This window comes from Drosophila montana, unplaced genomic scaffold (assembly GCF_035044405.1).
Source record: "Drosophila montana isolate Dmon_TW-CO22-7 unplaced genomic scaffold, ASM3504440v1 contig_1_1, whole genome shotgun sequence".
Lineage (NCBI taxonomy): Eukaryota > Metazoa > Arthropoda > Insecta > Diptera > Drosophilidae > Drosophila > Drosophila montana.
In genome coordinates this window covers 1,732,773-1,745,673 of record NW_026996920.1, presented here as the reverse complement: position 1 = coordinate 1,745,673, position 12,901 = coordinate 1,732,773, and the positions used below count along the sequence as shown (strand labels likewise).

The window sequence follows — 12,901 nt, the reverse complement described above, 5'->3', positions numbered from 1 at the left end:
GCGTGGGTGAAGATTGACCTATAAACCAAATATTGCCTTTTTTTGAAAAATCAAGGAAAATCTGTAGTTAAATTGGAGCCGTTGGGTTTAATGCTTCTTGTTGGTATTCAGGTTTTCGGTAGAAATACTTCAATTGCATCCAAAATTTAAATTTTTTTAAAATCATCAAATAGTATTTTTCAATTATTATAATAGAGTTCTCACGAGAGCACACACAGATACAAGAAATCGAAATTACGAATTAATATTTTCAGTCTTTTTCAAAATAGAAATATTTTTTATATTGCGTGCTTGCCAAATGGTTCACTTCACAAATTGCTTCGATGTTTATGTTTCCACTCGTTAATCAAATTGTGCGAATTTCCGAATTTCCGAATTTTCGTGCGCCTTGACCAGTTGTCGCCTTGCAACTGGGAGCCAGGCGAATGCAGCAGCGTTTGCGAAACGCGCAAGCCCTGAGTTTGAGGGCGAAAAGTGTTAGATTTTCATTAATAAAAATCATGACCGGCAGTTTGGCTGCACCGCGCATGTGTGTAGTAAACAAGTAAGAACTTTGCAAGCGGGTGTAGCCCACTGCGGGATACTGGCGGTGCATTGTTTTACTCGCAAAATGTGGTGAGTACTTAAGAAGTTCGGCAAATACAAATTCGCAGTTTGTGTCTAGTAGGCGAGGCCCCGAGTGCATATTCCTAGTATTTACTTTATAATCCTCTGCTAAAAAATTGAATTCCCACTTACAGACGGGCATTGTGCAAACTAATATACCTTTTTTTTACGTCGACAACCGCATATAAAAATGGTTGCAAGGCGATGGGAGCAATGAACCCTGTCGCCGTAAATGCAACAAATGACCCAATCAAAATGCTTGTCTAGAAAAGAAATATACATTTTTTGACAATAACCGCTAATTGCACAAAATAAAAATTCCTCTCATTAAAATGATAGATATGCATAACCATACATTTAAATTCAATAATTATTTTTCCGCCAAATTCGTAATGCAGGCCAACAAAACAATCGATATTATAATTGAAGATATACATTTTTAGTATTTTTGTCTGGATAATCGAGCGACCACCACAATATGTTCTTTTAGCATTTGCATTTTTCTGTACTTATGTACTGTCACACTTATCGTTAAATTTGCCAAATGTGCAAAAGCAGACGACGGCGGCCTTTTGCTAAAGCCTCAAATGAATACGAATAAAATGTGCGTGAATACTAATAGTATTTAAAAAGTGTGGTCACTAGTTATAAATGTTTGTGGCTTGGTAACTTCATTAACTTGTGTCGCATAAGCAAAAGGGTGTGCGAAAAACACCGCTGCTGGTGCAATCGCTTTCAAAAAGCGGTAAGTCGTACATTCAATTAATGCATTATTTAATATTAAGCTGTTATTAAGGCATACATACATATGTATGTTCGCAAATTATTTGTATAAAATCCAGCTTCACTGCCATCGTCTTTCATTCTGTTCTGTGTATATTCGCATTGACTGTTTTGGCGCAATTCTTTCGGCATTTTGTTGCATTGCGCATAGAAATTCATGATGTCAGAGCGAGATAAATATATGTGTCTGCTTCTGGGCAGTAGAATTCCATCCGGGGTAAAACGCTAGCGTTTGTATACCCTTGCGAAAGGTATTAATTTTTAAATTCATACAATATAAAACAAGTTTTTCCTATAACGTATTAATTTAATAAATTTATATACAGTATGTCAATTCCATGTGATATGTGATAAAATACCTAAATATGCCCAAAACGCGTTTTGTATAAGTAGGCTTTGGCAACTCTGCATTTTCTTAAATGAAATTCGTATAAAATGGCTTTTATTTATTAACGAGAAACTTGAATTAAAATTTGGATATTATCTCGTTAAAAGTAAGTGTGTTATATTAAACTGCATTTGGTTTGTTGTACGTTTGTACCTGTCTTGTTGCCGCTACACCTAAAAACTATTTTCGATTAAGCCGGCAATGCACACATATACCTACATACATACATACATGCATGCATGTGTTTAAATACAAATATACAGATGCATACCTACTGATGCACATACGCATATGCATACATGAGTATTCTCGTGTGCAACTGTATGCACAAAACAAGGTTATGTTGACGGGTACACAATCGTAGACTGCCATTTGCACCGACAGCGTTGGTGTCCCTACTAACAATCCCCTCAATACCCTCATGCAGCGCTAATATGGCCTGGGCTCCATCGACAAACTTTGAGGACGATTTGGTTGACTTAGAGCCGAATTTCAATTTTATACATGGACAGCTAGCATACGAAGCAAAGCGGAAGGAGGAGTATACTCCTCGTCCAAAATCGACGTACGAGTACCTCGCAAATCGGCAAAAGCGCAACGAGGAAATAGAAAAAGTACACAGCTCAAAGTCGAAGGAAATTCGCGCCAGTCTGGCTATGATGGAGCGTATACAGGAGATAGCTGGAACCAAGCCGTTAGGTGAGCACGCGACCATGTCAGATTGGGACGACACAAGCACCGTGGAGAAGGAGGCGGTTGCTATGATGAGGCATTTTGGCATGATGTCCATGACTGATGGCTCGCTGGCGCCTCCAAAAACTGAACCTTTGCCACACAGTAACATCCACGTGATTCGAAATGGTCGACGAAACTTTCCATTAATCTTGGATCCCAAGTATTTCGAGCCTGGAAAGACACGCCAAGGGAGTAACTCGAGTTATAGCTCGGCAACAAGCGGAACTAACACCACACAAGCCTCCGAGTCTGGAAGTAGTGTTTATGCCACTGCCAACTCACATTTGGATACAGATAGCAGTCAAGATGAACAAAGTTACTGCGAAATTCCGTATACGTTACTCGAAGAAACATTGGAACCAAAACTGAACCATCCTCCAAAGCCGCATAAAACCAAAAAGAATAGAGCAAGTCGTCCGTCCCAAAGTCAGCGGCTTCAGATGGGCACAACGAACAGGCGCCATTATCTATAAGGATCTATGGAGGAGCCATTGTCAAGTGATATAATCTCCAATACATATCGGATATTACAGTATGGAATGAGAACATGAGGCCTTAAATGAAACCTAAAGTAATGTGATCCATAAATTTAATTTAGAATAGTAATAAATGGGGTCTTATATATATAATAAATAAATATTATTAAAATCGGCGAAATTGAAAAACTTGTGTTTTAACAAGTTAAAGCCATTCAACTATAGAAAACGTAAATTAACATAAAGATTCCGCATCCGCATCTGAAAATGCGCGTTAAAATTTGATAAGAGTAAAAGATATATCGAACTTATTTTTTTATTTTGTTTAAAATAAGCTAACCTTTTCTTATAATAGTTCCTTTAAATTTAAGTCCGTTAATTTCTCGTGGTGAAATTGTCAATTTCTTTTGGTTGTTGAACTGATCACAAATATTTTCAAGTTTTAACATGATGTGATCAACCAATAATATGTTAAGCTATGAATAAAAGTAAATATTTTTATATAAGAAAAAGCTAAATTTAACAAAATCTTTTAAGATTATTTTTACAACCCAAATTCTTAGTGGTCCGTAACAGGGTTCGTTCAGGTTCGCGATCCTGGTTTAACGCGTTCATGAATCCCGATTTTGATCCTTGGCTCGTCTCATTTCTTCCGGTATTAAACAAATTAGTTAATTAATTGCTTACATATTTTTATTTATCGAAGTTGTTTTATTTTCATATTTAGAGTATAAAGATAACATAGCATTGCGGCCAATAAAATTATTGTTTAAATACAAGTTTTGTATATTAATGTTGCATTTTGTTAAACGATGTACCATCTTTCAATCCTTGAATATACAGTTATTAGGATTGATCGATTGCGGAATATCCAAACTTTGAAGTGTTAATGAAGACCTGGGCAAGTTCCTAAATTTGAAATTTTGAATATCTTCTATAGAATAATTATTTGTATTTATGTTGTGGTGTACTGGCTACAGATGTCTGTTATGACAGTTCGGAGCTGAAAACAAGGTACCCCTTTTTAAATATTGGCAACGAAGCATTTTACGAATCTAAAGACTGTCGGACAAGTCTCTGGACTCGTTTACGTAAATATGTACATATGGATGGGTGTATGTATAGACACTGTTCCTATATGCCCGCAACTTGTTTACCCTGACGACTGTCTATTTACACACATGTGCGAAAATATATGCATGTCTGTGCAAATGATATGCACATATGCATATAAACATCTACGTAACAGAAATCGTGGTCCTTATAAATAAGTCAGCAACATCTCACAGCCACGCTTGACATCAAGGAAAAACCAAGTAAGAGCGATTTAGTCGAGGATGATTGACTTACAGATACCCTCGAACCGCTTATACATATTCATACACACAAAATATAACTTGCGTGCTTGTAGCTACCCCGAGATGCCGCATCAACATTGTCTCAGATCCATTCACAGAATAACATGAAATCTTCTATGAATCGGGAAAATGCATTAAACATACATAAGGAGATCTTATTAACTATACATATTCATGTCCGAATCAACAACTGAGTCGATCTATCCATGTCGCTCTCTCTCTCTCTCTCGCTGGGTCCGTCCGAATGTATGAATTTATGCCTGCCTCGGGAACTATGAGAGCTAGGGGCTTGGAATGTTGTATCTAGGTACTCCGCGAGCCCGCGCAGTACGAGCTTGTTTTAAATCATCTTGTCCCATTTCGGATAATTCGATAAAAATCGATATCGAAATTGAAACTTTTTTTCTTGCAAGGTATGTAGATTCTTATATACTCTACCAACAAAATTGAAAAAAGGTTTAGAGCTGTAGTCTAAGGCTACATACATTTAACTCAAATTTGGAGCCTTTAGCTTATATAATTTCCGACATATGCTATATAAAAACTGGATATCGATATCGATTCCGTGGAAATGGGGAACAATATGGAGACAATATGAGTTCAGACAGAATGCAAGACGGACATTACCCGAAACTATACACTAGTTTTTAGACTTTCATTTGTTACCGATTACCAGTAACAGCTTCTATTTTAAGACCATCTACAAATGATAAAGGCCCACGGTACAACAGCGGGAATGGTAACCCTTTTACAAACCACATTGACGGACACGTCGCAAAACAACTCCGATGTCTGTAAGGGAATACTATGCAGCACAGTGATAAAATGTACCCATACATATGTATATGTATGTATACGCATAAGCATGTGGATGTATGTGTATGTACTTGTGTATGGCCAAAGATGCAGAAGAACAAAAAGAAGCAACAGCCCTGCACTCACCGGCTATCGCCTGCGTAGCAATAGCTTCGCTCTCACCGGCTATAGTTGTTGTGCCGCATCTCTCTCCGTCGGTGAGTTAGTGACAGCTGCTTCTTTAAGCTTAAGAGCTGCAAGTTTTGCTAGGAAGCTGTTTGGAGCGGATACTGCGAGAGAGAGACTTGCGCCAACCACCGAAAGCCGACCAAAGTTGGCTGTTTCCAACATTTTGGCGCGCATGCGTAAGCTTTCGCTCCTACGCGCTCTCAATATTTCATATGTCGCTCTCTGCGGCTCTCTGTCCCTCCCTCTCGCTCTCTTTGTGACTCTTACTCGCTCAATGCTAAACTCGGCGCCTTTGCTCTGGAAGTTTCGAGTTGCCTGGTCTGGTCCATGCCGTGCAGATTGTAAAATGTTCATGTATCGGGCGCATTTGCTGCTCACAGTTTGCTTTTAACGCTTGCCCAGGACGAGCCGCTGTAGGCGACAGGATAGCGACAGTGTGTTTTGCCATTTTGGATTAAGAGTATTAAATAGAGTTAAACTAGAATAACCAGTGCACAGGTTGATTGCGATCCACAACATTCGCAAAAAGGTTAAACATCGACGCACTTTGGCACTTTTAAGGTGTAGATACATACAAAACGCTACCTACACATCAACCGGGCTTATATGTATGTGTGGCCTACGCGTCGGCAGTCGGCATTCGGCATTCGTCAGTGAGTTTTGTGACTCCAAGCGCTCTCCGAGAAATTAACATTAATCGCGGCGTTTGGCGTTACTTGAGTACAAAACGGTGGTGGAATACCCCAGCCGCCGTTATTAAGTAAAAAAATGCGAAGCATAAAAAAACGGGCCGCGCACCGAATACTCTGCCAGAACCGATGCAATTCACGCGCGCGTGTCAAAGGCGAAGGATAACCGTAATCCTGCACTGCCAACAGGAGGCGTTGCCTCTCATCCAATGATGGTAATTCCTCAATGTTAATGAAATTCAAATTAAATTTTACTTAGCTCTTTGTCAAATTAATTTGCAAGTTTTCTGCACACGTGGCTGCTTTCGGCTCCTGCTATAAACCGAAAAAAAACTCGAGGAGAGGTTACAAAAAAAAAACTGGCTGGGCTGGTATTTTCATGCTGCGCTTGTCTGTCGTATCTGCCAGCTTGATATGTCCATCTCCGTCCCGGCCACAGCTTTGATACCTGTCTCTCGTTCCTTATCCGCAACCGTCGACAGAGTGTTGTGTATTTTGTCCTAACCATACAAAATCTTTTTTTTTTTTCATTTCTGCATTTGTTGTTCCGGGGCAAGAGGCTAGAGTGGCAGGAGCCGCTTCATGTACAGGGCGCATAAAAATAAACCGGTGCTCAAATAAAAATACTGACGAAACTCGTATTTGCTTAACCTCATCGACAGGCAGCGGGGCAATGTCTCGCAGTCTCCATTCCTAGTGGCAGCCGCCGTCCCGCGCTGTACAATATACATACAGTCGCCGTGCCAGTTCCTGTCCTAGGCAGCCACGAGCTTTTCTCTCTGTTGCTAGGGGACTAGTTTCCTGCTGGACGGGTGAGAGGGGGGAGGGGATAAGCAAAAGTGATCGTCGCTGTATCGAGCTTATTGCAAAGTATTTTTTTCTTCATTGCATTCATTTACAATAGATATTCATTTAATTTAAAGATGATTCGTCGAAAACACATCTCTTTTAAATAACATGTCCTTCCCATGGCTGTATGGATTCGTAGTAAAATACTTATGGAGAAAATATTTACCCAAAGAAACCCTGTATATAAATATACCATGTAACGTCCCAATCCTTGACTTTAAAATTATTTCACAAACCTAGTTACAACAGATTTCATAATGAACTCAGCAAAATTAATTATTTAAAAACTCTTGATTGAAGTTAATTTAAAAGGTGATTTTCCAAGTCAAATGAAATTCATCGACTCCAGGTCACACTTTGACCAATTCCAAGCATTGATTTAGAGTTGTAAAATACGGATTAAGGATTTTTTTATGTACATTGCAGTTAGGCAAATTCCACACTCCCTGCTAAGGCTAGAAATCAGTCCTTTACATGGGAATCCTTTATTCGCAGAGGGCCCTGCCAGTATCCTAATCTAGACTGTACTGGCGTTGTTTGACTATGCGCCACACGGCGAGCAAGAAATGTCAGCCTGTTAAATATATATGGAGTACACACGAGGAATATTATAAACAAAAGCTGAATGGTGGCCTGTTGAACGAGCCACCAGAGAAACAGCATGAGCTTTTCAGCACGAAAAAAGAAAAACCCTGTCGAAGCCAACGTCAGTCTAAGAGTCTTGGCATCATCCCAAGAGAACGGCAGAAGGATTCAATGCTTTATTTGTCTCTGCCTTCATGACAGCAACGACGTGGTAAACTAAGCATCTTAAATGGAGAATCACAGCAAGAGCACAAGCTTTTTAGAGCAAATTAAGTGTACTGAATATATATAAATAGGGAAAAGAATAGGCAAAGGGATTTGTGTGCGTCTGCCTTTGTTGATTGGTTAAGAGACAATAAGAGAGAAAATAGCGCATTACTGAAAACATAGATGATCACAATATGAACAAACATTGTTAAATATTTCCTATGTTCTGTAACCTTTTAAAACACATTGCATGTGTATATATTTATTTTTATATATATTAATATATACATACATATATATACCTTAACTGAGCACTCTTTCGCTAGCTCTACAGCGCATGTGCCTGTCGGTGTGGTTGCATGAGCGAACCATGACCATACCAAAAGATGAAATATTAAAGAAGCATAAAAAGTTGGCTTTTTTCCTTTCGTTTGTACACCACGAAGCTGAACTGCAGCATCCCCAAAATACATACGTGTGTCTGTGTCGGTGTCTGTGTGTGTGTGTGTGTGTGAGTGTGTGTGTGTGTCTGAGGGTAGGTGAATGTACTGGATATTGGCGGAGTTTTATTTAATCGTATGTGTGAATGACAGTGAAACTTTGAGGTTACGAACCACGTCGCATCGTATCATGAGTAAAGTAGTTTTTATTAATGGTCGTCTTTTTTTATATATACATATTTTTATTTCTGCTTGCAGCTCGACGCTGCTCACGCTCGCATGGCAAACAGATGATAATGGCACATGGCGACATCAGTTAGGACTAGATACGTAGACAGGATATCAAAGTGGCTGCATATTGTACGCCTAAGCGGCGCAATCAAGGGACATGGCTGCCAACGCAGCAGCGACGTCGGCGACCCGTGAATTCGTAGAGGGCTGGACGCTGGCGCAGACGCTAGGCGAAGGTGCCTATGGCGAGTAAGTGGCAGCAGTGCATCCAAAATCAAAGCCATACTGCATTGTAATGCATCACACACGTCCCCATCCCCCTGTGTATGCGTGTGCTAAAGTCAATAAACCGGAAATGCCGTGTGGCCAAAAAAAAAAAAAGAACCCACTTTTCCGGCGTATTTTCTGCATAAGCCACTCTCTTCTGCTGCTGCTGCTGCTGCCGCCCAGTTATCCAGTTGCGAAGCTCGTTTTTGTGGTGCGCATGCTCCAACTATGAAGCATCGGAAGTGGTAACAGGAGCAGTGCACTAACCAGTCGGCAAACAGACAAAGGCAGACGAAGGGGGGGGGGGGGGGGGGAGGGGCGATTGCAACTGCACTGGCAAAGTTTCCACTGCAAAAAACTAAAGAGAAATATTATCTTTCTGGCGCAGAGTCAAGCTGCTCATCAATCGTCAGACGGGAGAGGCCGTGGCCATGAAAATGGTCGATCTGAAAAAGCATCCCGATGCCGTGATCTCAGTGCGTAAGGAGGTATGCATCCAAAAAATGCTGCAAGACCCGCACATTTTACGCTTCTTCGGTAAACGATCGCAGGGGCACGTGGAGTACATATTTCTTGAATACGCTGCCGGTGGAGAGTTGTTCGATCGCATTGGTAAGTTGTACGAAATTGCAAATTATTCTTATTTAAAAATCATCTTGATCACTATCTCGTTTGAAAATCTCTAAGAAAACGCCTCAAGATCATTTAAGAAGTCTTATTAGATGTCTAGTTTATATCGTCAGGTAATTCTTTGTTAAAGCAACATCAATTTTTATATCAAAAATGTTTGATCTTTTACAAATTCGGCTAGATCTGAATTGGAGTTACCCAGACTTCTAATGACATTAGTACAGACGAGAAAGGATTACGCAATTAACTGGAGTAGACCATTTTTTCTTAATGTCTAAAATAACTTGCTGCTGGATCTTATGAACAGTCTAGTCGATATGTGAAGATAGTGCTCGTCCGTCTATCAGATTGTATGCCTCTCAGTTTTATAAGAATCCTGTTGAAACTATTTGTTGCAGGTTGTCCATATGCCCGTTTCTGGGCTTTACTCTTCTTTACTATGCTCCTGTAATATAAGCAATCGGTTAATATTAAATACTTGACATCTTCACATTTATGTCTTTATGAATGTATACAAGAATGGGTGAAATAAATTGCTTTTATGCTGAAAAGTAAAACATAAATACTATTATGACCCATTCGAAATGGGTCTTACTGGTTCTTTTTACTGAGGATATTTCCCAATCTTACAGTGTTTATTGCATAGTAATTGTAACCAGTAATAACTTTGATCCTTACCTATTTATTGTACTTACAGAGCCCGACATCGGAATGCCACAACATGAAGCCCAGCGATACTTCACGCAGCTGCTCTCCGGACTTCAGTATTTGCATCAGCGCGGCATCGCCCACCGCGATCTGAAGCCGGAGAATCTGCTACTAGACGAGCACGACAATATTAAAATATCAGACTTTGGAATGGCCACTATGTTTAGGTATGTTTAGGCTGCTCTCATCGTGGCACAAATTTGCTAGAAAAAAATATCAGTTTAATCAATTCATGATATTAAACGTTGCTTTAAGTATATAAGTATAAACTAGGTAGTTAACAAGGATTGCTATTTTATAAAATTTATCTTGTCATATGAAAGATATGCCAAATAATATTCTAATAACCAAAGGAGTACAAATATATATTCTGAATATATGAATTATCCACTTACCATTTAGGCGCCAAATTTAATCCCATTTAAATCCCTCTTTTCGCTCTTTAACTTCTGTGCCGACTCACATTTGCCTTTTAGATGCAAGGGACGAGAGCGGCTGCTGGACAAGCGATGCGGCACTCTGCCGTATGTGGCTCCGGAGGTTCTGCTAAAGCCGTACCATGCGCAGCCGGCGGACATTTGGTCGTGTGGTGTCATATTGGTTACAATGCTGGCGGGTGGTAAGTACAATAGAAATTCCACTGAACGGACTTTTGTTCTGCTTTTTAAAAAAACATTGCATATCGTTGGCTCTGCTGTCGCCCACATTGCTCGCTCTTAATTAAAATATAACGGCACAGTTACACATTCAATGTCATTCGGATTTGTCATGTGTTTTGTGTGTTCGTTTTATCTCACAATTCCATGTTTTGTCTCACCCACACAATTTGAACTCTTTCATTTTTGCTGTTTCTTTGGTATTCTAGCTGTAGATTGTTTTTACAGTTTGTATCATCTAAAGCTTTTATACCAAAGCTCCAGCTTAAATTGCTTGCCACCGCCCGCACCCGCCAACATCAGCATCAGTATCAACAAAAACAAAGACAACAACAAAAATTAGCTGCAATATTATAACTGTAATATGGCCCGAACAACAGTTACAACAGTTGAAAAGCGACCTGGTCACACTGTTTATTAGTGCACGATTTACACATTTTGAATGAGCTTCTAATTTGCACGGATTTAACTCACCAAACCACATCTTGCTATATGCCTAAGACTTGTTATGATCAGCGCATCTGAACCATTTTATATTTCTTTGGTTTTTTTCTGTCTGTCATCTCCTCAGAACTGCCCTGGGACCAGCCATCGGCGAGCTGCGCGGAGTTCATCAACTGGAAGGACAACGATCGTTGGCAAACGCAGACACCGTGGAGCAAACTCGATACTTTGGCCATATCCTTGCTACGCAAAGTTCTGGCCAGCAGTCCAGGTGGACGCCTAACGCTGGAGAAGATTCTCGACCACAAATGGTGCAACATGCAGTTTGCTGAGCATGGTAAGAAACGTCAGTCACAAGAGCCGGGCTCGTGATGTTCGCCAACGAAACTTTTCCGTGCTGAAATGCTAGCCTGCACACCCTGCTGCTCAGGTACTTAGTGACTCTCAATCATCTATTGCTTTGCATACCTTGAGGTTCGCTCTGTGCCTGTGCCGCCCGTGTTGCACAACCAACCACACATGCCGACGTGACCACGTGACCGACCGGGAGTGAAGTGTAGTATCAATACCGTGGACTAAATGGACGCCGCACTGCCGTTGCTTTGGCGCTTTAGCTGTATGATAGATTTGAATACTTCATAAAGCTAGATTACCAAAGCATTGGCTCTGTGGCCAGCTGAACAAAGTTGTGAATAGAATTCATTAATAACTAATAATTAATAGGTGCACCTCATGAATATTAGTTTATTTGTTTGCCTTTTTATTTTGCATATTATTTGCTCTTTGGTGATTTTAGCTGTATGGTGTGCGCGTATTCCATAGAGCTTTATTACCAAAAACCAAATGGTTTTTGCATTGCTTTCTTTCATTATTCACTTGTAATTTTAATCAATATTTATATGTTTTTGTTACCACTTTTTATTCCTTTTTCAATCGACTTAAACGGGCTTAACATTTCTTGCAGATCGTTCCTATGATTTGGTTGACTCGGCGGCTGCCTTGGAGATTTGCTCGCCCAAGGCCAAGCGTCAACGCCTGCAGTCGAGCGCCCATCTCAGCAACAATCTGGATGACTCAATATCGCGGAACTATTGCTCGCAACCCATGCCCACGATGCGCAGCGACGAGGACTTCGATGTGCGGTCCCGCATCAGACATGGCAATGGCCAAGAAGACGGCGACAGACAGGCGCTGGTCCAGGAAGCACGCTTAACCTACTGCTTCTCCCAGCCGGCGATGCTGGATGACCTGTTGCTGGCAACGCAAATGAATCAAACGCAAAGTGCATCACAGAACTACTTCCAGCGCTTGGTGCGACGCATGACCCGCTTTTTCGTGACCACGCGCTGGGATGATACAATTAAGCGGCTCGTGGGCACAATCGAGCGGTTGGGTGGATACACGTGCAAAGTTAGCGACGATGGCGTTGTCACAGTGTCCACTATTGATAGACGTAAGCTCCGCTTAGTATTTAAGGCGCATATCATTGAGATGGATGGAAAGATACTCGTCGACTTCCGGCTGTCTAAGGGCTGCGGCCTCGAGTTCAAGCGTCGTTTTATCAAAGTTAAGCTTGCCCTGGAGGATATTTTACTGAAGGGACCAACAACTTGGCCTATTGCGATTGCAACCAATTCGGTGCCCTAGCTTTTCGTACTAATAAGACATAGACTTCTTTAAATTAGCCTATCATTTGTTTGTAATCACACTTCATGTGTCATTTTTAACTTTTTTACTTTATACATAGAATAAGTATTTCAAAAGAGTTTTTAGTTTTGTTAAATGTTGAATAAGTATTTTACAGTAGTTAGCTAAACGTTATGAAACAATAAATTGACACTGATTATGACGACATTTAAACAAAA

At 40.5% G+C, this 12,901-nt stretch overlaps 3 protein-coding genes across 4 annotated transcripts in view; 2 read left to right on the top strand and 1 right to left on the bottom strand.

The window, feature by feature from the left end:
* Trpgamma (Transient receptor potential cation channel gamma) overlaps positions 1-1,699 on the bottom strand; it is a 24,275-nt gene extending 22,576 nt beyond the window's left edge. The window contains exon 1 of the mRNA XM_064679253.1: positions 1,413-1,699. Coding sequence (XP_064535323.1) covers positions 1,413-1,460 — 48 coding nt within the window. The 5' untranslated portion in view covers positions 1,461-1,699. The remainder of the gene's footprint in view (positions 1-1,412) is intronic.
* On the top strand, positions 1,209-3,767 carry LOC135426230 (uncharacterized). 2 transcript variants are annotated; one of them, XM_064679258.1, is made up of 2 exons: positions 1,209-1,351; positions 2,205-3,767. In XM_064679258.1, the coding sequence occupies exon 2, from the start codon at positions 2,212-2,214 to the stop codon at positions 2,983-2,985; it is 774 nt and encodes a 257-aa protein (XP_064535328.1). In that variant the 5' UTR covers positions 1,209-1,351; positions 2,205-2,211; the 3' UTR covers positions 2,986-3,767. The 2 variants fall into 2 exon arrangements, with proteins under 2 accessions (XP_064535328.1, XP_064535327.1); XM_064679257.1 differs by lacking the exon at positions 1,209-1,351 and adding an exon at positions 1,725-1,883.
* grp (serine/threonine-protein kinase grp) lies at positions 1,209-12,901 on the top strand. Its single transcript, XM_064679256.1, has 7 exons — positions 1,209-1,351; positions 8,359-8,580; positions 8,987-9,210; positions 9,926-10,103; positions 10,413-10,555; positions 11,164-11,373; positions 12,001-12,901. The coding sequence occupies exons 2-7, from the start codon at positions 8,489-8,491 to the stop codon at positions 12,681-12,683; spliced, it is 1,530 nt and encodes a 509-aa protein (XP_064535326.1). The 5' UTR covers positions 1,209-1,351; positions 8,359-8,488; the 3' UTR covers positions 12,684-12,901.